Raw genomic sequence first — 24,685 nt, 5'->3', positions numbered from 1 at the left:
GCTGTTATTCTCACTTAAGATGAAGGCTTACAGAACAAAATAGTTTCTCATTTAACAGTTACTACAAATGTTGCCCTATGACAATGGTTAACAAGAATCTTTTATTTTTTTTTAGACTAGTTTCCAAGTACCTATTTCACAACCAATTTCAAATGTCATGCTATACAACAAATTTTGCATGACTGTAATTCTTAAACGAAAAAAAGTATTTCTTCCTCTTTCAGTTGCAGGGTGAGAGACCAGCAGGTTTATTTAAAAGTAAAATTCAGTAGCATCTTTCAGTAATTATTGGCCTATACACAAGACGTTTTAAATAGCATTGGTGGTTGAAGTTACATTGTTTTTCAACTTAATTGTTATTTAATGGTACCTTCATTGATAGCTTCCTGATAGATTGCAAGGATTATAATCAAGCAGTGTAATTTTTGTCTAAGGTGGAACCTCTTCACTTTTAACTAGCATTTAGATTTGTACTTTGGTGTATATGTGTGCGTGCAGTGGTAGGGGTAAAGCTTCTACCACTCAATATAACATGACTTAAAAACAACAAAGTTCCTATGTCTTTGAGAATCTGAGGTTGATGACTCCTATTTTGTGGGCAGGCAAATTAAAGGAAGATGATATGATTTGTCAACTAGGTTAAACTTTGAATTCCTTCTTGATTTTGTTAGTTTGCTGGACATTTTGCCTTTTTCTGTAAAGGGAAGAGGGAGAAAGAGAGAGAGAGACAGAGAGATACAGAGGGAGGGAGAGGGGGAGGGAGCGAGGGGGAGAGGAGAGGGAGAGGGAGGCAGAGGAAGAAGAAGAGAGGGAGGCGAGGAAGAGAGAGAGAAAGAGAGATGGATGGTGACCATAACCATCCAGCACCTTCCATTAGGTTGAGATGCACAAGAGAAGGCAAGCTAGAGAGCTCAAGCAACAAATAAGCAAGCAACCACAACAGCTAACATTGTCCACTAGTTGCCAGCTAACTACTTTACATACTTTATCTCATAAATTCTTCAGACAACCCTATTTTACAAAAGAAGACTCTAACGCTCAGCTATGGAGCCTCTATGTAACTTGTCTGAGATCACAACTGGGAGTTGGTACAGTCAGAATTGAAAGTCTGGCAGTGGGACTTCAGAGCCAGTGCTTTTGCCACCTACTATTTCACTGTACTTATTTTGTAGAAACTGAACAGGGATGGGAAAAGAGTCCATCACAGGTACTTTCTGAGTAGGTTGCTGCTGTGGACAACTGGGGATAAAGAAAGAGACTCAGAGGGAACAGTCAGAGGGGTAGTGGGAAGAATCAGAAGGGAGAGTTTTGAGAAGGAATGAGACCAGTGTCAAATCAGACAGAAAGGTCTCATAATGTTCTTCATTCTACAGTTAGCAAAAAGCTTTTTTTTGCTTGCTTAACCCCATCCTAGATTACTTCTCAGCAGGAGCTCATGAATGTGCTCTTGTTATCAGTACAGTTGAGTTGGGGTGTTAGGCTCTGTTCCTGGGCTCCTGGGAGAGGCAGTCAATGCCAGGGTAAATATCTATTTCTAGATCCACAGAATGAATTGATTTTCACATTGGCATGTACTGAAGAAAATCCATACATCCTAAGGTGTTTGCTGCCTAGAGCTATTCACGCAGTATTGGTTAGAATGTTGTGCTGTCAGCATTCCTTAGAAGTTTCTTGGGGGAAAAAATCACTGGCTTTAGAAAACGTTAAGTGTAAAGCAGGTATGAAGATGGTAGTATGAACGACAAAGGTTCTTTTCCTTCTGAGACAGACTAAAAGTTAGGAAACTTAATTTGTCCTTGGGCAACTAACTTAGCAGTTCTACTTTAGTTTTTTGGCCAACGTAATGGAAATAATAAGAGAAGCTTCAGATTACTGGCTGTTGAGAATAGTATATTAGGTTATGGGCTATATTTATTGAAATTTTAAATGGTTATCTGCATTTATATGTATTCTTTTCTATCATTCATTCGTTCAACAAATGTTTTTTGAGTCTCTATTGTATAAACTAAAAACCAAACCAGTTGCTGTGGAGTTCATTCTGACTCATGGTGACCCCATGTGTAAGAATAGAACTATGCTCCATAGGTTTGCTAGTGGCTATAGTCTGCCGGGCTTTTCTTCTGAGGCACCTCTGGGCGGACTTGAGCCTCCAACCTTTCAGTTAATAGCTGTGTGCTTAACTGTTTGCACTACCCAGGGGTTCTTTTCTACAGTATGTTGTTGCTGGGTGCCGTCTTGTCAATACTGACTCACAGCGACCCTATAGGACAGAGTAGAACTGCCCCATAAAGTTTCCTAAGCTGTAATCTTTATGGGAGCAGATCACCAGGTCTTTTCTCCTGAGGAGCAACTAGAGGGTTTGAACCACCGACCTTTTGGTTAGCAGCCCAGCACTTAACCATTGTACCACCAGGGCTCTTTTTCTAGCGTATAAAACCAGTTGCCATCGAGTTGACTGCAACTCATAGCTACTCTATAGGACAGAGTAGAACTTCCCTATAGGGTTTCCAAGGCTGTAATCTTTACAGAAACAGACTGCCACTGGTGGGTTCCAATTGCAGACCTTTCAGTTAGCAGCTGAGTGCTTAACCGCTGTGCCACAAGGGCCCCTTTCCTACTGTATACTAGGTCATTATTCTCCTAGCATTTATAGGCTAGCGAGGATGACAAACATCAAATAAATGATTTCAGAATTGTTTAATTATAGTTTAAGTACTTATTGGGTTTTTAATATTCATTTTTATTAATTTTATCCTGAATGCACACTTGAGGTATTTCTGGATCAGATACAGATTTCTTACTTAATAAGTGTGGCAGCCGCTTTCTCCCTAATCCTTCCAAAGATGATGCAAAAAGAACCAGGCCAACTGTCCTATGTGAGTATGAGTAGCGAGACGTCAATAGGTGAGGGATAAGGAAAAATTATTTTCTCTGTTTATGAAGGGGAAAGGGTGGCCTTGGAAAGATGATAAGCCTGAATCTAACTCTGACCTTTGGTATGTAAGTAAAACCTCTCCAGGAGCCAGACAGCCTCAGAGTCTCAGGATTTACAACCTAGAGATGTTTCCAAATATCTAGGGAGATACTGGCTCCAGTCTTCCTGGCACCTTGGGGGCTTAGCGTTAGGACCTACTCCAGTCTGTAACCATTTGGCATTTTCTGGGAAGTAAGAGAAGTTTTTATTACCTTTGTAGATCAGAGCAATTAGCTTAATTAGGAAAATAACAGATCTAATCCTGTGGTATGTGAAATGTTTCTAGGACACTAGGGTGTTAGGGCACTAGGGCTTTTAATCGGAACATTGAGAAATCCAGGGGACATTTATTTCCTCACGATACTATGAAGAAAAAGAGAACATTATGCTGGTGATGAGGGCGGGGGTGAGGGGGGAGGGAGTAGATAACCTAGTCTAGAGGTTGAGGTAAAGTGTCCCTTCTCCAGGAACTGAAGGATGAGTAGGAATTAGCCAGTTAAAGGACTGAAAGTAGGATGAGTAAAGGCACTTCAGGCAATGGGAACGATCATGTAAAAGTCCTTAGGCAAAAAGGTGCTTGAATGGTTTAGGGAACCAAAAGGTCAGTGTGGCAGGGACATAGGGACATGGGGACTTTAGAGGTAACCTGGAGCCAGGCCAAACAGGGTCTCTGTGGAGGGTAAATTAAGAAATTTGCATTTTATCCTGAGAGCAATGTGGAACCATAGAAGTATTTTTTTTTTTTAAGTCAAGGAAGTGACCTGATCAGAACTGTTTTGAAAAGACTTGTCTCTGGCTACTGTGTGGAGAAAGGATTGCAGGAGGGGAGGAGTGGATGCAGAAAGAGGAGTTAGAAGGTGACGCAGTATAGGGGACAGATACCAGAGGTCTGAATTAGGGTGGTGATAGTGGAGATGGAGTTAAATGGAAGGATTTAAGAGATTTTTAGAAGATAGAAATGAGGAGACTTTGATTGATTGAATGGAAGGTGCTTAGTTAACACTGGGCCCCCAGGTGGTCCCTCTTGGCCTGGACAGTCCCCACACACTAGTGTCAGGTGTGGTCCAGCTCTCAGGAACCAAAACCAAAGACCAAATTGCTCATTGCCAGGTGAGTCATCACCTCACATTTTCTTTCTTTCTTTCTTTTTTTTTTTTTTTTTGATTATGATTTAGGTGAAAGTTTGCATAGCAAATTAGTTTCTCATTAAACAGTTAATATACAAATTGTTTTGTGACATTGGTTGCCAACCCCACGATGTGTCAACACTCTCCCCTTCTCCACCCCAGTTTCCCTGTTTCCATATCACACAGTTTTCCTGTCCCTTCCTGCCTTTGTCTTTGCTTTTGGGCTGGTGTGCTCATTAGTCTCATATACAACATGATTGAACACATTCGTCGTGTGTGTTGTTGGTCCTATTAAAACCAAACCAAACCAAACCCATTGCTGTTGAGTCAGTTCCTACTCATAGCGACCCTATAGGACAGAGAGTAGAACTGCCCTATAGGATTTCCAAGAAGCGGCTGGTAGATTTCAAACTGCTGATCTTTTGGTTAGCAGCCATAGCTCTTAACTGCTGTGCCCCCATGGTGGCCAAAGGGTGAACCTCAGGAGTGACTTCAGTACTGAGTTAAAAGGGTGTCCGGGGATCACCTTACATTTTCTTAATTTTATTTTTGGATTGTTTGTTGTAAGAATATAGAAATAAAACTGACTTTTGTAAATTGATCTTACATTCTGCAACTTTGCTGAACCTGTTTATTAGCATTAATAGTTTTTTTTTTTTTTTAAAAATGGATTCCTTAGGATTTTCTATATAAAATAAAAGATCATGTCATCTGTAAATATAGTTTTACTTCTTCCTTTCCAATCTGGATGGCTTTTATTTCTTTTTCTTGCCTTATTTCCCTGGCTAGAGCCTTCAGTACGATGTTGAATAGAAGTGACAAGAAAGGATATCCTTGTCTTGTTCCTGATCTTAGGCATAAAACTTTCAGTCTTTCACCATTAAGTATGATGTTATGTGTGAGTTTTTCATAGATGGCCTTTATCAGGTTGAGAAAGTTGCCTTCTATTCCTTGCTAGGTGTTTTTATCATGAAAGTGTGTTGGATTTTATCAAATGCTTTTCTGTGTCTATTAAGATGATCATGTGGTTTTTGTCCTTTATTAATATATGTATTATATTGATTGATTATTGTATATTGACCCAACCTTGCATTCCTGGGATAAATCCCACTTGGTCATGGTGTATAATCCTTTTTATACGTTGCTGGGTTGGTTTACTAGTATTTTGTTGAGGATTTTTACATCTATATTAATAACAGGTATTGGTCTTTTCTTGTAATGTCTTTGTCTGGTTTTGGTATTTGAATAATAATGGCCTCAGAGATTAGGTTGGGAAGCATTCCTTCCTCTTTTTTTTTTTGGAAGAGTTTGTGAAGGATTGATGTTTATTCTTCTTTAAATGTTTGGTAAACCTACCAGTAAAGCTATTCGGGACTGGCCTTTTCTTTTGAGAAGTTTTTTGATTGATTGATTAAATCTCTTGTTACAGGTCTATTCAGATTTTCTGTTTCTTCTTGAATCAGTTTTGACAGTTTGTGCCTTTCTAGGAATTTCTTAATTTCATCTAGGTTATTTAATTTGCTGGCATATAATTATTCATTATATTCCCTTATGATCCTTTGTATTTCTGTAAGGTTGCTAGTAATGTCTCTCATTTCCGATTTTAGTAATTTGAGTCCTCTCTTTTATGTGGTCAATCTAGCTAAAGATTTGTCAATTTTGTTGATCTTTTCAAAGAACCAACCTTTGGTTTCATTGATTTTCTCAATTCTTTTTCTATTTCCTTTATTTCTGCTCTAATCTTATTATTTCTTTCTTTCTGCTCGCTTTGGGTTTAGTTGCTCTACTTTGTGTAGTTTCTTAGGGTGGAAGGCTAGGTTATTAATTTGAAATCTTTCTTCTTTTTTAATATAGGTGTTAACAGCTATAAATTCCCATTCAAGAACTGCTTCCATTGTATTTTATAAGTTTTGGTATGCTGTTTATTTATTTTTTTCATTCATCTCAAAGTATTTTCTAATTTCCTTTGTGATTTCTTCTTTGACCCATTGGTTATTTAGGAGTTTGTTGTTTAATTTCTATATATGTGTGACTTACCCAAATTTCCTTCTTTGTGAAATTTCTAGTTTCAATCCATTGTGGTCAAAGGATATACTTTGTATCAATTCCATCCTTTTAAATTTATTAACACTTATTTTATGACCTGTGAAGAATGTATTCAAGCAGCTTCCTTTTAAGGACACAATCTGGAAGTTGTAAACATGGCATCCATTCATGGCCTACTGGCCAGTACATAGATACATAGCCTATACCTGGCTGAAAGACAGGCTGGAAATGTGGTGTCCAGCAGGAGAGCCATGTGTTCAGCTAAAACTCAGAGGTGAAGGGTGTTTTTACTGAAAGGAAGATGGGAAGAGTGGATATTGGGGGATAGTCTATTACAGGTGGCATTATATTTTATTTGTGGTAATTTACTTTGAAACGTCAATATAAATTATAATCTGAATCAGCGCCTTGGTGCTGATTGATTAGCACAATAACTATTATAAATAATTTTTGATTATATGGCTTGGTATAATCAGACCCACTGCCCTTACATGAATAAGGTTTAAGAAACCAGCAAATCCAACCACGAGACCCAACACTCTTTGCTTAGCTGTGAGCCCTTGAGGAGTAGAACATACCTGTATCTACACTTCATGGAGATCTTATTTTCTTATGCAGCTGAAAAGATGGTAGCATCCCTCCAGGATTTCTTTCTTGAGGTGCTGGGCCTTGTAGCTGGAAGCAGAGAGAGGGACCTCATTCAGGCTATAGGTCCTGTATGACTCTTTGTGCCAATTTCCAAAAAATGCAGTCTGTTAGCATTCAGATCATTGGTAAGATAACACTTTGTAGGAAAATTGCTGGGGTGTGGTTATGTCCACCCTGCCTTTCTCTCACTACCAGAAGCTACTAGTATTCATAAAAAAGAACCTGATATTTGGTGATAGCATTAGCTTAGGCAGGCTTACTCCAGACTAGGGTGTAGCTGGAGATCACTGATAGCCAGGACTCTTTCTTCCTGTTCTTTCTGCTTCTCTGTCTGTATAGACTTTATTCATTCCTTTTTCCATATGGAAGGCACGTGACCCCTGGCAGTTGTACCTTACAGATTCAAGAGCAGATTGCAAAGAGTTCTTCTTCTGGCCTGAGTTGAGAAATCCCTGGGAAAGAATGCCATCTGCCTTGCGGAGTCATGGATACTGTGATTGGTCAGCTTGGTAATTTAACCAGCTGGAATTGACGGCGATGGGTTTGGTTTTTTTTATTTTGTAGTGTTCACTGTACCTGGGATATTCAATCACACCAGCTTCCTTTTTGTCCCACATTACAGCTGAGTGGGGGAGAGAATGAGGATGAAGGCCCTGGGCCATTGCAAAAGAGAGAGGAGGATTCCAGGCTAACAGCACAAATACACGGTCTGGGAGAATGATCTGCAGGGCAGCCATTCCAAATTGCTCCTGCTGTGTCAAACTCAGCTACATTTCACATGTGTAACTTTGGGTAATTTACTTGATGTCCTTAGTGTCACTTTCATTTAAAATATGTGAATAATTCTTACCACACGAGGTTTGATGAAGTTTACTGTCTATAAAATGCCTGTCCCATAGAGGGCATTGATAAGTGTATGTCTGCTGCTGCAGCGGCTGCTATTCTTATCATTAATGTCACCATCATCCTTTTTCCCATGTCCTCATATTTAACAGTGTTGTTTTTCTAAAATACGTCTTTGAGAATGTTATTGTCCTCCTTGTGAACCTTCACTAGCTCTCCATTAACTGTAGAATAAAGTTGAATTTCCTTAATTATTCAATAATTTTTTTTCCGGCTCTTCAGGATCTGGTTCCCATTTCGCCCTTTCATACTCATCTTTCTGTGCATTCCTCTCCATACTTCCATCTTCTGGTCTAGTAAATCTCTTCTTCTGTGAATACTTCATGTACAAAGCTTTTGCTGTCTGTGCCGTTGCTGGTGCTGTTCCCTTGCCTTTTTTTTCCTGCTGTCCCCTCTTCTTATCAGACGTTTTACTTTTTTTTTTAATGAGTTGTAGATTGAGATGCGAAGTTTGGTCACATCAGTATTGCTGTCCCTGATTTTTTCCATAGCAGGGACCCTTCTGTAATCCATAGCACTTTGTGCTATTCATGTAACATTTATGTTTGTCCCATATTACACTTCCTTACATGCTAGTCTTTTTGTTGTGTTGTGTTTTTTTTTTTTTTGGCCATTTTGCAAGAGTGTAGGCCAGTTATTTTGCAGAATGTCCCCACATTCTGGATTTGTCTGATGGTTTCCTAGTTATATTTGTTTTAATTATTCTCAGCTATCTCTTTAAATGTTTTCTAACTCGTTACCCCAATAGTGGTACCATCATCGATGTGTCTTGCCTTTTCTCTATGTACTATAATTTTATTTTAAAAATTGTGTTATGGTGGAAGAGGATAAAGGATGAATATATTGGCTCTTACCTTGTTTGAGTTGATTTTACATTTTAATTCTCATTGGGTATTTTCAAACCTAATTATTATTTTTGTATATTTCCTTGATGCTTTTGGAGGGAAGATAAGTATAGGGTATATAATAAAGGGCTATTAAATGCTTAGGGAATAGTTTTTGTTAACTCTGTTTTCTTTAACTGTGTTGCTTGTAAAGAAAAAAAAAACAAAAAACAAAAAACTTTTTGACCCTGTTCAGAATAGAGATTTTTTTTCTAAAATCTGAGTGTTTTTCTTCTTTTTTAAGTAGAATAAAAAGAAGAGCAGTAATTCAGAGTAATAATTTCTGAACATGATGAATTTCTATGGCTCAAGACTCTAGTGCTTGGTACCAGTAGTTTAAAGTAGAACAGTTTTTCCTTAAATCATAATCCCATGGTATCAGCTTGTTTTGCTTCTTTCTCCTGTAGGTGGAGTATGGAATAATACCAGTTGTTGAAGTAGTAAATCTTCTTTAAACTTTGATTATTTGAAGTTTTACTACACATGACAAATTTAATTTTTGGAATATTTACTGAATGTCAACATAGTGCTTAGAGTGAAAAACGTAGCCTTTACTGGGCTGAGTCTAGTAAGGGAGACATACAGGTAAGCAGTGTTTGATTAGTAAATATTTTTTGAGCATCTAATGTGTGCCAGACACTGTTCTGAGGCATGAGATACCAAGGATAAATCAGATATCGTTCCTACCCTCCCAAGGAATGTCCAGTCTTGTGGGTGAGTCAGATAAGTAAGCCAGCTATTACAGGACATGGTTGTGCATGCCATGCGGAGGCTCCCCCGGGAGAGTCAGGGAGCCCAGGCATGGGAATCCAAGTCAGATGGAGGGGAGGCGCCTGATGAGTGACAGCAAGGCAGAAAATCAGGGTCAAGGGTATTCTAGACTGAGGAACATTGGATGGGAAGTTGCAGAGACAAAAAATGCTGTGAGCCATTTGGAGTTACAGAGTTAAAGCTAAAGCAGTGTTGCTCAAGGAAAGCATGGTCCTCTGTCAGAATCATCTGGGAGTGATTCCTAGCCCTTCCCCCACCCCACCCCAGGTGATTCTGAGCCTTCCAGGTGATTTTTAAACAAACTAAAATTTGAGAAACACTGGGCTAGAGTTAAGGAGCATAAAGGAAGAATGAAAATTATATTGTGATATATTCTACATTAAAGGTGTATATTAAGTTTATGATTAGATGTATTTGTATAGACTTTCAGACATTTTCATTTAAAACCTGTTAATTCCCCTATCCTAAGTGGTTTGTTGGAGGGAAAGTGGGTAGAGAAAGGGAAGGGTTATTACTGTCTTGTCTCTTTATCCCCAGATGATTTTAAAAACAATTTATCAGTCTGTTAATCTCTTAATCATTGATTTTTTTTTTTTTCAGTCCAAGGACAAAATGATGAGAGGCTCACGCAGAGGATGTGTTAGACTCAGAGTAAGTATTAATTTCTCTGAAAACCAGTTTGTGACAGAAAGAAAAAAATTATATTTTGATGGAACCATGGAAGTTTAACATCTTTACTATGTTGGGACAGGCAACTAAGGCTTAGAAAGGAAATGTGATTTCCCTAAGGTGACTGCTAGTTAGTGCCAGAACCAGGACTAGAACTCAGTTCTTTTGTCCTATGATTTAATGTTGTATCCATGACTTAATGAAGCTACTGATTTTTTTTCTTTTAACTTCTATTTTACAGCTAGATACTGTAAAGGCTGGAGGTTAAATTAGTTGTAGTGTTGATGATAAATAGGAAAAAACTGGAAGTTACTACTTTTAGCTATTTTGTTTATCCTGTTCAACACTATTTAATGATAATCTATTTAACAACGTTGTCCTGTAGAAGTACAATGCGAGCCACATATGTAATTTAAAATTTTCTAGTAGCCACATGAAAAAAAGTAAAAAGATACAGGTGAGATTAAATTTAATGATGTATTTTGTTTAGCCCAATATATCCAAAATATTATTTCAATATGAAATCAATACAGAATTATTAATGAGATTTTTTTTCTTTTTCTCATACTAAGTCTTTGAAATCCAGTGTGTATTTTATACTTGGGGCACTGTCATTTCAGACTAGCTGTACTTCAGGTGCTCAGTAGCCACATGGCTAGTGGCTACCTTATTGGACAGTGCAGGCCTATAAATAACTTCATGCCCATTTCATTGCTTATTCAAACTGTTTCCACCATTGCCCAAATACCTAAAGGCAGAAAAGAATGCATGGCTGGGATATAGTTTCTAGTACTTCACTGTATCTAAAGAAGGCCCTGCCTCTGTCACAGCTAGATGAATCAACTTCTAGTAGCCTTTTCTTTATCAGGTCCCAGTTGCTCTCTTTCTGCCATCTTTTTTTCTGCACCTTTACTTTTGAAGATGTGAATATATTTGGTAAACATATTATTGCCTTTATTAGCAGTCTCTGGTAGAGTTGGGAAAATAACTCTGAGAAAGAAACCAAATTATAATGGAAAAATTCTATCGCTGAGATAGGAATAAGTGTGACTGATTTGCAAGATAGATGAGGTCTGTTTTGAGCAGATGGTTACATGTGATGGCATAGAGTTTTGAAAATTCAACTTATTTATTCTCCTTTATACTGTTTACTAGGAGCCGTAGTAGCACAGTGGTTAAAGTGCTTCGCTGCTAACCAAAAGGTCAGCAGTTCAAACCCACCAGCTGCTCTGTGGGAGAAAGATGTGGCAGTCTGCTTCAGTAAAGATTACAGCCTTGGAAACCCTATGGGACAGTTCTGCTCTGTCCTGTAGGGTCACTGTGAGTTGGAATTGACTCAATGGCAGTGGGTTTGCCTTGGTTATACTGTTTACTGCTTTCTTCTTTTGGTTTCTCTGTTGTCTCCTTCCTCTAATTGCTTTTCTAAGCACTTGTTATTGACCTCAGTCACCACTGAGTCTGGTATTAACTGCTTTTTTGGCTTGAGATGGGCTTAGTAGTAAGACTTTGGCAGAGCTGTATTGAGACAGATCTTCAGTTAAATACAGGCTGGATTTGGGCCACTGTCTCATTGTTGCATTTAACACACTGTGGTTTTTTTTTGGTTTTAAATGTAGCTTAATTAATTATTAACCCATGTAACTACCACCTATGGAAACCCTGGTGGCATAGTGGTTAAGAGCTACGGCTGCTAACCAAAATGTCGGCAGTTCAAATCCACCAGGCGTTCCTTGGAAACTGTATGGAGCAGTTCTACTCTGCTCCTATTGGGAATCAACTCGATGGCACCAGGTTAACTACCACCCGTAGTGGCACAGTGGTTAAGAGCTCAGCTGCTAATAAAAAGGTTGGTAGTTAGAATCCACCAGCTGCTCCTTGGAAACCCTGTGGGGCAGTTCTACTCTGTCCTGTAGGGTCACTATGAGTCAGAATTGCCTTGATGGCAACAGGTTTGGTTTTTTTGGTAACTACCACCCAAGTTAAGAAGTAGAATTTTGCCAGCCACCCTTGAAGCCTCTGCAGGTGCCCCATTCAAATTATAGCCTCCTCCCTCCCTCCTAAAGTAACCACTATTCTGATGGTTATAGTAATCACTTCTTGCATTTCTTTATAATTTTATCACCCAAGTTTGCATTCCTAAATTCTATAGTTTTATCTTGCCCATTTTTTGTTGTTTGCCCATTTTTGAAACTTGATGTCTTTTCTTTATAATTTATCTACTGAAGAGTACAGACCCTTTGACCTATAGGAGTTTGCCATAGTCTGGATTTTAGTGATTGCATACTCACAGTACAATTTAGCATGTTCCTCTGTCCTCTGTTTTTCCTACAAATTGCAGCTAGATCCAAAGACTAGATCAGAGTCAGGTTTGATCTCTGGCAGCACTATAGTTAGTATTGCGTTCTTTTATCGGGAGGCACATAGTGTCTGATTTTGATACTCAATATCTAATTTGTGTGGTTGTTAGATGCCGTCAAATTGATTTAGACCCATAGTGATCCCATGTGACAGAATAGAACTGCCACGGAGCCACTGGACGGGTCTGGTCTGCCAACCTTTCAGTTAGTAGCCAAACGCTTAACCCTTGTGCCACCAGGGCTCCTTTTACCTAATTCATTGGGGGTTGCAAAATATTCTGTCATTTTGGTTTTTATTATCAGAAATAGTTTTATAGGGAGAGCTTCTTTTCATCTATTATTTTGTTACCCTGTGGTGCAGTTCAAATAAAACCAAACCAAACCCACTGCCATCGAGTCAATTCTGACTCATATAAATAGGCAGGATAAATGCTTGATTCTTTCCTTTTCCTTACCCAGTTTTCAAGGTAATGAATTGGCTTTAAGACAACACTCATTTATTCTCTCACAGTTCTGTAGGTTAGAAGTCTGGGTTTTCTGCCTGAGGTTTCACAAGGCTGAAATCAAGGTGTTGGCTGTGCTGGGCTCTTGAATTAACTGAATTCACTTGAATTAATTGAATCCTTCTAGTGCTTTCAGTAAGGAGCCCTGGTGGTTAAGCGCTCAGCTGCTAACGAAAGGTTGGCGGTTTGAACCCACCAGCTGCTCTGCAGGAGAAAGATGTGACAGTCTTCTTCTGTAAAGATTACAGCCTTGGAAACCCTATGGGGCAGTTCTGCTCTGTCCTATAGGGTCGCTATGAGTCGGAATCAACTCGACTGTACACAGCAACAACAACAGTGCTTTCAATCTCTCTGACTTCCCTTTCTGCTACCAACTGGAGAAAACTCTCTGCTTTTGAAACGTCTCATGTAATTAGATTAGGTTAGGCCTCCAGATAATCTTCCTTTTGCCATATGATGTAGCATAATCACTTCCGTGATATCATATTCACAGGGGAGGAGATTATACAGGGGCGTGCACCATTGGGGATCATTCTTAGAATTCTGTATGAATTTACCCTTGAATTAATTCAAGTATTGCTGACAAGAAGGTGGAAGGAGCCACATGACAGGAATATGTGCACCTTCCAGAAGCTAAGAGCAGCTCCCAGATGACAGCCAGCAAGGAAGCAGGAACATCATTCCTGCAACTACAAGAAACTGAATTCTGCCAACAACCTGAATAGCTTGAAAAAGATTCTTCCTCAGAGCCTCCAGAAAAGAGCCTAGCACAGCCAACACCTTGATTTCAGCCTTGTGAAACCTCAAGCAGAGAACCTAGACTTCCAACCTACAGAAATGTGAGATAATAAATGAGTATGCCAGAGGAACCAAATATACCTGTATTTGAATCCTATTTTTTACCCTTTGCTTTATTGACTGAAAGAGTTGTCCATAAGCTTCCTGAGCTTGAGTTTTCTTTTGTTTAAAGTGGGGATTATAATACCTTTCTTGCAAAATATTGTGAAGATTAGGTACCTGGCACATAGATGATAGCTAATATTTAGTAGTAGTAGTATATGTTTTAAGAGGTTTTGTGGTATTTCCAAAAAGCAGGATAGCAATTTGGCTTCCTGCTTAAGAAACCTCTGGAGAGATTGTTAAAAATACAGGTTCCCAAGTTCCGCCCTCTAGATATTCTGTTTTAGGGTACGGTTGTAGAACCTTTATGTATTTTTAAATACATTCTCCAGGTGGCTGTGCTGTGCAGCCAAGTTTGGGAACAACTGGTGTAGCAGAGAGATCTGAGACTAAATCTCACTCAGTTCCACCCTTTACTGACTCTGTGACATTGGGCAAATTTCTTAACCTCTATGAAGATAACATTACATAACATTGCAGGGTCGTTGCCAGGCTTAACAATTACGTATGTACAGGGTCTGGCACATAGTATACAGCCAATCAGTGATAATTGCTACAGATGATGGTGATGACAGTAGTGATGTTAAGTAATGCATCTATCATTTAGATTCCAAATGTGCTTTGTGGGCTATCATTGACTGTACCACAAAGCTCCCTCTCCCTGCCCCCCATTCATCTCATCCTATATTCACACTGTACTTCTTCCTGTATTTCTTCATCCCTCATTGCTTCTCAGATAATTTTTCTGTGTCAGAAATGTTCTGTGCCCTCTACCTTGTAAGCTCATCTTTTAAATGTCATTTCTGTGCAGCCTTCCTGATCTGCTTCCTTCCAACAGGTTAGGTGCCCCCCATCTACCTTTTCAGAACATTTGTCACTTACGGCCATAAAAGTACTTATTACATGGTACTACATGTTAACGTGTTCTGCTTTCCCCACTCAATAGTGAGTTCTTATCCATTATCACAAGTGCCTGGTACATCCTAGGTACTAAAAAAATGCTTAGTGTTGATTTTGCATATTTATAAAAATAATGACTAAATGTTGGAAAATTGGACTTTACTGTGGTTTGCGTACAAATGAATTATGGGATTTGTTTATCTTAAACACATCATGAGCCAGTGGAATGATATGTTTTCTAAAAAATAAAGCAAAACACCCAGGTGGTTTTAGGCTACATAAAAGGCAAAAGGAGAAAGGAACCAGGAGTTATTGAGGAAGCTGTACGGATCAGGCACTGTGTTTCATGACTTTCACATTTATTCCCATGATAACCCTGTCAGGTAAACAGTGTTATTAATTTTATAGATGAGGAGACTAAGACTCAAGCTATTTTTAGTAACTTATCAAGGTCCCATAGTAAATGGCGAATCTGGGATTGAACTTGGGTCTGTCTCATTCCAAAACCCTGTTCTTAATGTTACTGAGCTCCCATTCCTCTTGATTAGAAGAGCTAATACAGACACCTCAACTTGTTGCAAGATAGTCTAAAAACAGTGGAGAAAGCAAGAGTGAAAAAAGAGCCACTTCATTCCTATTCACATTCTTTGACTCTGTTGGTTGCAAAGTGTGTACACTAGGTGGTGCCATTGCCTTTAAGGAAAGGTGAAGTGTTGATTGAGTCCTGGGGTCTCATATTCCCTTCTTTCCCTCCCCTGCAGATACTAACCAGAATCAAAATATTAACATTTTCAGGTAATATCTGCAAAGTGGAGACATGGCAACATTAGAGAGGCAGGGTAGGGTAGTGGCAAAAACAGGGCCTATAGGCAATGGAATTCAAATCTGAATTCTACCAACTTATTCACTTTGTGGCTTCAGGCAGCTCATCCATTAAGCTCTGAGCTCTAGTTTCCTTATCTGTGGAATGGGCGTCATGCTATCTACTCATAGAATTGTGAATATCAAGTTAATAGATTAAAAAGTACCCAAACAGTGTGTTTGGGACTTAGTAGATTCTTAATGAATGGTAGTTATTGTTGTAATTAATAACTATTATTAATAAAAATGAATCTCAAGTTCTGAAGGATTCTAAAGGGCCTTAGGAGTCAGCAAAGTAAGTTAATTATATTCAACAAAGGTTTTTTTTTTAAATTTTTTAAATGGTGGTTAAAAAACTTATATATAAAACAAAACATTTGCTATTTCAACTTTTTTACATGTATAATTCAGTGACATTAATTATATTCACCATGTTGCACAACCATCACCACTGTTGGTTTCCAGATTTTTCCATCACCATTAACAGAAACTCAGTGTTCCCTAAGTAGTAATTCTCCGTTTCCCCATCCCTCCCACCCCTGGTCAACAAAGTTTTAATACTAGATGTATTGTGAGTTTTTGAAAATTATTAGCTTGTATATGACTTAAAGTAACTCTTTTACCCAGTGTAATGAAACTGAGTACTCCATCTAGCTGTTGTGCTGGGCATCAAGGTGACTGTGATTCCCAAGGAGTATGTCATCTAGTATTTATTCTTTTAGTCCGTCACAAGATAGGTGTCTAATTATCTAGTGCTGCTATAACAGAACTACCACAAGTGGATGGCTTTAACAAATAGAAATGTATTCTCTCACAGTCTAGGAGGCTAGAAGTCCGTTTTCAGGGTGCCAACTGCAGGGGAAGTCTTTCTCTTTCTGTTAGCTCTTCGGGAAGGTCCCCGTCATCAATCTTCCCCACTCTAAGGAGTTTCTCTGCACAGGAAGCTCAGGTCCAAAGAATGTGCTCTGCTCCCTGCACTGCTTTCTTGGTGGTATGAGGTCCCCATGTCTCTCTGCTCACTTCTCTCTTTTATATCTCAAAAAAGATTGGTTTAAGATACAACCTAATCTTGTAGATTGAGTCTCATCAACATAACTGCTGCTAATCCCTTCTCATCAACATCATAGAGATAGGATTTACAACACACTGGGAAATCACATCAGATAACAAAGTGATAGACAATCACACAATACTGGGAATCATGGCCTAACGCAGTTGACAGATATTTTTGGGGGATACAATTCAATCTATGACAATAGGTCATCAGTGTATCAGGACAGATTGTTAGTAGTTTCAACACTGACTTCTGCTAGTGCCTTATTTCATTGATTCTACAACACATATGTATTTTTTTCATATTTTAATATCTCTGGCACTGGGATGTATCTTACAATCAGTGGAATCTTAGGATAGACTCAATAAGGTATTTTTAAGTTAACATATAGTCTTAAGAAGCCCTCCCTCTCCAACCCCTCCTTATATCTGCATCGGAATTGACTCGACAGTAGCGAGTTTATAAGGACTTTTGTCAATTGTCTTGTCATTTCATTATGAAAAATTATTCTACTGATTTCTGCCTTTCTTGTTAATTCGGTAGCTGTTTTGCAAGCTTCATCTCATTGTGAATTTGACATTGAAACTGTCCTCCCTTTGGCAAGATGTAAATATCTATTTAATCTCTGTAATTGGTACATAGGTGTCATTAGTGCTATATTTTCTGAATGTTTACAATATTTCATAATTATACATTTAAAATGAAATAAAAGAGAAAGTGATGGAAAAAGATATTTCAGGTGTATGCTAACCAAAAGAAAGCAGGGAAGCAGTATTAATGTCAGACATAAAAGGCTTTAAGAAAAAAAATAAAATTGTTATGGAAAAAGAATACTAAAGACATAGCATCGTATAAACAATATGCTTTGATAACGCATACTTGTAAATAATTCATGGATGAAAGTAGAAATCATAATGAGAATTATAAAATATTTAGACCTGAATGATAATGAGACCACATATTAAAACTTATAATTTATTATCTTAAATGAATATATTATAAAACATTGAAATTGATGAACTAAGTATTAAATTTTAAAAACTAGAAAAAAAGAGTAATACAAAGAAAGTAGAAGAAAATAGCAAAAAGCATACGTTAATGAAATGGGAAAAAATATTAGGGAGCATCAATAAACAGAAAACTGGTCCTGTGAAAAAAAGTAATGAAATAAACCCTGGTAAGATTGTTAGGGGAAAAAAGCAAAGACACAAATAAATAATATAAAGAATGAAAAAGAAGAGATAACACTTATATAGTAGAGATGAAAAATCATAAATGAGCTACGATGAATATGCCAGTAAATTTGAAAGCTGAAAATACATAATTTCCTAGAATCATATAGATCGCTAGAATTAACTCAAGAAGAAATAGAAAACTTGTTAAAGAAACTGAATCAGTAGTTTAAAAAAAAAAAAATCACTCACAAAAAAGTATTAGATAAGTTTTATCAAACCCTCTAGGAAAGGATAACCATTCTGTTCCTGAGATTAGAAATAGAGAGAACTCTTCATCTAATTTTATGGCACTGGTATAACCTTGGAGCCCTGGTGGAACCAGTGGTTAAGCATTCGGCTTCTAACCAAAAGGTTGGCAGTTTGAATCTACCAGCTGCTCCTTGGATACCCTAAGGGGGAGTTCTACTCTCTATGAGTTGGAATCAGCATGACGGTAACGGGTTTGGTTTGGGTTTTTGGTATAACCTTGATACAAAACCACATAGGACATTATCAGGAAGGACTTTTTAGGCCAGTGTCCCTTATTAATACAGATACCAAAATTCTGAATAAAACATAGTAAACCATACCCAGTAATGTATAGTAAACAAAAGTGTTATAACTAAATAGAATTTATTCTGTGAATACTAGAATGCTAATTTAAAAATTAAAGTAGTTACCATATTAACAGATTAAAAGAGGAAAATTACATGATCATCTGAATAAACACAGAAGAAGCAGCGAATAAAATGAAATGTACATTCAAGATTTAAGCAAACCAGGAACAGAGAAAGAGAGGAAGACCCTCAATGAGGTGGACTGACACAGTGGCTGCGATGATGGGCTCAAGCCATAGCAACGATTGTGAAGATGCACCAGGCAGTATTTTGTTCTGTTGTACATAGGGTTGCTCTGAGTCAGAACAGATTGGATGGCACCTAACAACAACAGCAAAGGAATAAAAGAGACCATCCTTAACCTGATAAAGAGTGTTTGTTATTTTAATTTAATTAAGTACTGCAGAGTACTTAATACTGAAACAGTAGAAGTATTCTCTTTAAAATCAGCAGCAAGACAGAAGTGCTTGCTTTTGCTGCTTCTGTTCGACATTGTGCTGGAGATCCTAGTGAATGCTGTAAAACAAGAAAAGGATACAAAAGATATAAGTCTTGGAAGGAAGAATCAAAATTATCAGTGTTTGCAGGTGGTGTTTCTATACAAACTGTACCAGAGATCTTAGCAAACATGGTAATAAAAGAAAAAGAAACAAAGAATACAAAGAAAAAGGATTGGAAGGAAAGAATAAGAATTATTGGTATTTTCAGATGATATGGTTGTCTACATAAAAAAAAATCCCCAAGAATCTGCAGAAAAGCTTTTTTAATGACTAGGAGCCCTGGTAGCGCAGTAGTTAAGTGCTCTGCTGCTAACCAAAAGGTTGGCAGTTCAAATGTCTTCAGCAAAGTTTTTGGATATGAGATCGATATACAAGAAGCAATAGTGTTCCTCTATACTACCCCAACCCAATTAGAAAAAAAAACTTATAAAAAAGAATTCTATTCACATTAGTAACAAGAACTTTAACTTACCTAGGAATATATTTTACAAGATAAATGTATTCCTTTGAAGGTGAAAAATTATAAAACATTATTTAACAACTAAAGGAAGACCTGAATAAAGATAAAGCTATACTGTATGCTGTTCATGCCTGGTTAGTCTCAATATTACACCAGCTATAGGAGAGTCATTACCTCTGGGTACGGAGCAAGAGTGGAATGAGGACAAATGGCCTACCCTTATATACAGTCAAGGCAGTAGCTCTTCCACGTAGCATCTTCTCTGGTGAGAAGGCTGGGTCTCCACCCTTCCTGTGCTCCCATAGCCCCCTTGCTTCCTACTACAGGTATATTGTTGACTTTTCTCTCTCCCCTCTAGACTTACGTGCTCCTTAGGGCAGAGGTGCATTTTATCCTCTTTATATCCCCTAGTTGTTATAGTTCCTGACCTAGAGTAGGTATTTAATAAGTGTGTTGAATACTGCTTATTACTACAGTGCCTATTAAGAAAGGGCTTAGTATCAGGAGTTGCAAGACCTGAATTCTCTTGCCATTTAGCTGTAGGAACAGGTAAATATTTTGAGCTCTCTAAGCCTCAACTTCCTAGTCCCTTAAAAAGAGTAATAATCTGTTCTGCCTAAATCTCAGAGGGCATATTAAAATGTATTACTTGCATGTAAGATAGACTTACATCATTTCAGCAGTGAGGGAAGGTATGTGGTTGTGAAGTTATAGTGGGAGTAGCTGTGCTGTGTGCGTTCTTAGCTCTGTCTACATCCCTTTCAGGAGTTATATGAGCACTCTGTGTCCAGAAGGAGTCATCATTCCATTTTTATTATCTTTGGAGGCAGTTCACCAGCCCACCTTTCTTTTTCTTCTTACAAAGGGAGATTGACCCCCAAATAGCCAAAATTCTATTTTTTTTATTTTCTTTTTTTTTTAATTGTACTTTAGATGAAGGTTTACAGAACAAATAGTTGCTCATTGAACAGTCAGTACACATATTCTTTTATGACATTGGTTAACAATCCCATGACATGTCAACACTCTCCCTTCTCGACCTTGGAGGACCTTTTTTTTTCTTTTTTTTTTTTGGTGAAAATATACATAGCCAAAGTTACAGCATTTCAGAAGTTTCGACATGTAAATTCAGTGACATCGATTACATTCTTCCAGTTGTGGTGCTATTCTCACTATCCTTTTCCAAATTATTCCATCACCATTATCTTCAACTCACTGCCCCCTAGGCTGCCCATCAAACGTTTTGATTTGCTACTGTCAATTTGATCTCACATAGATAATTCTTTTTTTTTTTGTACCTTAGAAGGTTTGCAGAACAAATAGTTTCTCATTAAACAGTTAGTACACATATTGCCCTATGACAATGGTTAACATCCCCACGACGTGTCAATACTGTCCCTTCTCAACCTTGGGTTCCCTGTCACCAGCTTTCTTGTCCCCCCTGCCTACTAGTCCTTGTCCCTGGACTGAAGTGCCTCATTAGTCCCATTTTGTTTTATGAGGCTGTCCAATCCCCAAAAATTCTACTCTTTTCCAAGTCATGAGAACAAAACTATTTTTCTGTCTTTGACACCAGAGGTATGATTCATGTCTGAAATACGTCTGCATGTGTAGAAAAAAGGGGAAGAGGCAAAGTCAGGAAATTCATCTGGTTGGACAAGACTGTGTAGCTCCAGTTGCTTTCTATCTGAACCTGGATAGTGTGAGCTGGAGCAGCAGGCACCTTGGTGAGCCCAAGTGCTAGCCGAACCTGAAAGGTTGACCATCTGAAACCTTCAGAAGAAAGACCTTGAGAAGTTGCTGAAAGATACATATGTTTATTATGTCGGCACAATGGGTCATAAAGCAGGGCTGGAATAAAATCTTTGATATTTTGGTTGGCTGGCATAACAAAGACCTTTGCTTAACAATAGAATACCGTTCCATATATGGATTATCAAAGAAAGGTTTGCTTTACCAGATGCAAAAAGTAGTATAAACCCAGGTAAGGGGAGAGGAAGGATTTTTCAGGCAGAGGAAACACATGCAAAGGTGTGGTGGTGGAAGAAAGCTTGGGGCAATTGGTAAACCTCAAGCAATTCATTATGGTTGGAGTGTAGAATTTAATGGGAGATGAGACTGGACAGGTAGGTATAGAGCAGATCACTCAGGGTCTTTTATGCTAGGCTTGGTAGAGTGACCATATCCCTTAAACCAGAACACTCTTGTGAAAGGGGGATGTATTAATTATTATGCCAGGACATCGGGAGTAATCCAGGGCTGTCAAACTGGCAAACCAGACCATATGGGCACTTTGAAGGTGAAGAAGAGCCAGTGATATGGTTATCTATCCTCCAAAGAATGGGAAGTTAAAATAAATTATAGGCAGGAGGCTTGGACAACTCTAAATAGTCTTGACTGGAGGGGAGTGGGGCGGGGAGCAGTTGCTAGATGAGGATGTGTAATCCAGGGGTTTTGTTTGCTTCTTTTTTTGTTCTTAAAGAGGGTACAGACTTGAACATGTGTAAATGTTGTTGGGGAAAAGCAGATAGAGAGAGACTGAAAATTGGTAGAGTAAAAGATCTGAGAAAAAGTGGCAGGAGATGGAGCATGAGTGGAGAGATGGGTTTTTAATTAGAAGAATGGCCCCTTTTTCCATCATGACAAGGGGAAAGGAACCAAGTGTGGGTTTAAATGTAGGAGAATCTGTATGTAGGAGGGCATAGCAAGAAGGTTAGAGTTCTTACCTGATTATTGCTTTTCTTGTTTTTTGGTTTTGTTTTTGGCATTGTTGTTGGGGGTTCAAGGAGAGTAAAGAAGTTTTTAAATAGCTACAGTGGGGAATAGGAGAGAGACCAGTAATGAGATAAGGATGCCCTCTATCACCACTTCTATTCAACATTGCCTGCCATGGTAGTGGCAGTCCTAGCCAATGAATAAAGCAAGAAAACAAAATATAAAGTATAAGGATTGGAATGGAAAAAATAGAACATATTATTTACAGCAACTTAATTCAATATCCAGAAAATACAAAAGAATCTGCAGATATACTATTAAATTGATAAGTGAATTAAGCAAGATTACTGGATATAAGGTCATGATACAAAAATCAATGATAATTCAAATATTTTTAAAAACAGAGAATATTTAAAATAGCCAGAATGGCTATTACAAAACATCAGCTACCTAGGAATAAATCATAACAAAAGATAGGCAAGACCAGAAAATTATAAAGCATTATTGAAATTAAAGAAGACCTAAACAAATGACAATCCCAGTTCATTCCCAGTCAGTCCAGCCAGTATCCTAGTAAGTGTGTGTGTGTATAAAACTTGTCAAACTGACTCTAAAATTTGTAAATGGCCAAAAATTCCCAATCATTATGAAAGTGCAAAGGCAGGCAACAGGGTGGGAGAAAATACTTGCGTAATTCACAAACAATGAAGAGCTTGTATCCAGAATATATAAAGAGCTCCAACAAATAATTAGAAAAAGATAGTGAAGTCTTGTCAATGGGCAAGAAACTTGAACTATTTCACAAAAGAGAATATTCAAATGGCCAATAAACTGAAAACCTACTCAATCTCATTAGTTATCAGGGAAATGCAAATTAAAACGACTATGAGATATCACTAGTCACCTGGCAGAATGACTTAAGTAAAATGTCAGTGAAGATGTGGAGCAGCTGAAACTTTTGTACACTCCTGGTGTGAGTGTAATTGGCACAGTCACTTTTGAGAACTGTTTGACAGTGTTTACTAAAGCTGACATATGTGTACCCTAAACACAAAAAACCTGAACCCACTGCTGTCGAGTTGGTTCTGACTCATAGCGACCCTCTAGGACAGAGTACAGCTGCCCCATAGGGTTTCCAAGGAGCAGCTGGTGGATTTAGCTGCTGAACTCTTGGTTAGCAGCCAAGCTCTTAACCAGTGTGCCACCAGGGCTCCCATGCATATCCTATGACCTAGTAAGTTCACTCCTTGATTTCTATCTAATAGAAATGTAAGCATAGGTATAACAAAAGATATGAACAAGAATGTTCATAGCAACATTATTCTAATAACCCAAAACTGGAAACAAAATAAATGTCCATTTACAGTGCAATGGATAAATAAACTGTAGTATAGCCATACAGAAGAATACTGTATTTAGCAATGAAAATGAACAAATTACTGCTACATGCAACAATATGGATGAATCTCACAAACACTCTGTTGAGTGAAAGTGGCCGGACACAAAAGAAAATATGTGATATGAGTCTACTTGTATAAAGCTCAAAGACAAAACTAATTTGTAATGTTAGAGCTTATGATAGTGTTTACCTTTGGGATGGAGAGCAGGGTTAATGATTAGGAAGAGTTACAAGGGGGAACTTCTGTTCATTGAGCTATATACTTATGATTTGTATACTTTCCTGAGTATATGTTATATTTCATTGTGAAGCTGGGCTTGGTTTGTTTTCAGATGAGATCGTATATGTAAAATGCTTACCATAAGACCTGGCTCATTGAAAATATTTTGTAACTGGCAGTAATAACTATTTGGTGTGGCGTAGTTCTCTGTGATAGCAGGATCTAGGGCAGTGTTGTTCAGTAGAACTTTCTGCAGTGATGAAAATGTACTATGCCTGTGCTGTCCACTAAGGTAGCCACTAGCCACAAGTGACTATTGAGAACTTGAAATATGACTAGTATGACTGAAGAAAAAACCCAAACCAAACCTGTTGCCATCGAGTTGATTCCAACTCATAGTGACCATATAGGACAGAGTAGAACTGCCCCCTAAGGTTTCCAAGGAGCGCCTGGTGGATTTGAACTGCTGACCTTTTGGTTAGCAGCCAAACTCTTAACTACCACGCCACCAGGGTTTCCATGACTGACAGTGACTGCAACAATGGACTCAAACATAGCAACAGTTGTGACGATGGGGCAGGACCGGGCAGTGTTTTGTTATGTTGTACATAGAGCCGCTATGAGTTGGAACCAACTCGACAGCACCTAGCAACAACAGTGGCTATTGAATTAGACAGTGCAAATCTATGGTATTGCCATGGGGAATGAGTGACTTAAGGAGATTGGCAATGAAGTTTATTTGAGTTGAACAAATCAAGAAATTAGGAGGCCAGAGTGTCGGATGAATTGTGCGTGTATAACTTGAAGAACCCCCAGGTAATGTCAAGACCAAGACTGTTAGTTAGATTCCAAAGACTTCAAAGAAGCCTTTGATTAGAGAGGGGTACAGACTAGAAAGGAATTCTTTCTCCTATATAGGCTGTCAAGGATACTTAGATAGAAATTTTTTTTTTTTTTTTTTTT

General features: G+C 38.2%; 1 protein-coding gene across 5 annotated transcripts in view; it reads left to right on the top strand.

Moving 5' to 3' along the window:
* The window catches only part of OSBPL9 (oxysterol binding protein like 9), a 177,694-nt gene that overhangs the window by 25,907 nt on the left and 127,102 nt on the right, over positions 1-24,685 (top strand). For 4 of the 5 annotated variants that reach the window (XM_004371744.2, XM_004371749.3, XM_004371748.2 and 1 more), the window contains exon 2: positions 9,954-10,004. In XM_004371744.2, the coding sequence (XP_004371801.1) occupies positions 9,954-10,004 (51 nt within the window). Of the gene's footprint in view, positions 1-9,953; positions 10,005-13,240; positions 13,722-24,685 lie in introns of those variants that run through there. The other variant, XM_023727081.1, reaches the window with a different exon arrangement.

The sequence above is a fragment of the Trichechus manatus genome, unplaced genomic scaffold (genome assembly GCF_000243295.1).
Source record: "Trichechus manatus latirostris isolate Lorelei unplaced genomic scaffold, TriManLat1.0 scaffold00015, whole genome shotgun sequence".
Classification (NCBI taxonomy): Eukaryota; Metazoa; Chordata; class Mammalia; order Sirenia; family Trichechidae; genus Trichechus; species Trichechus manatus.
This window is presented reverse-complemented; position numbering and strand designations above follow the sequence as displayed.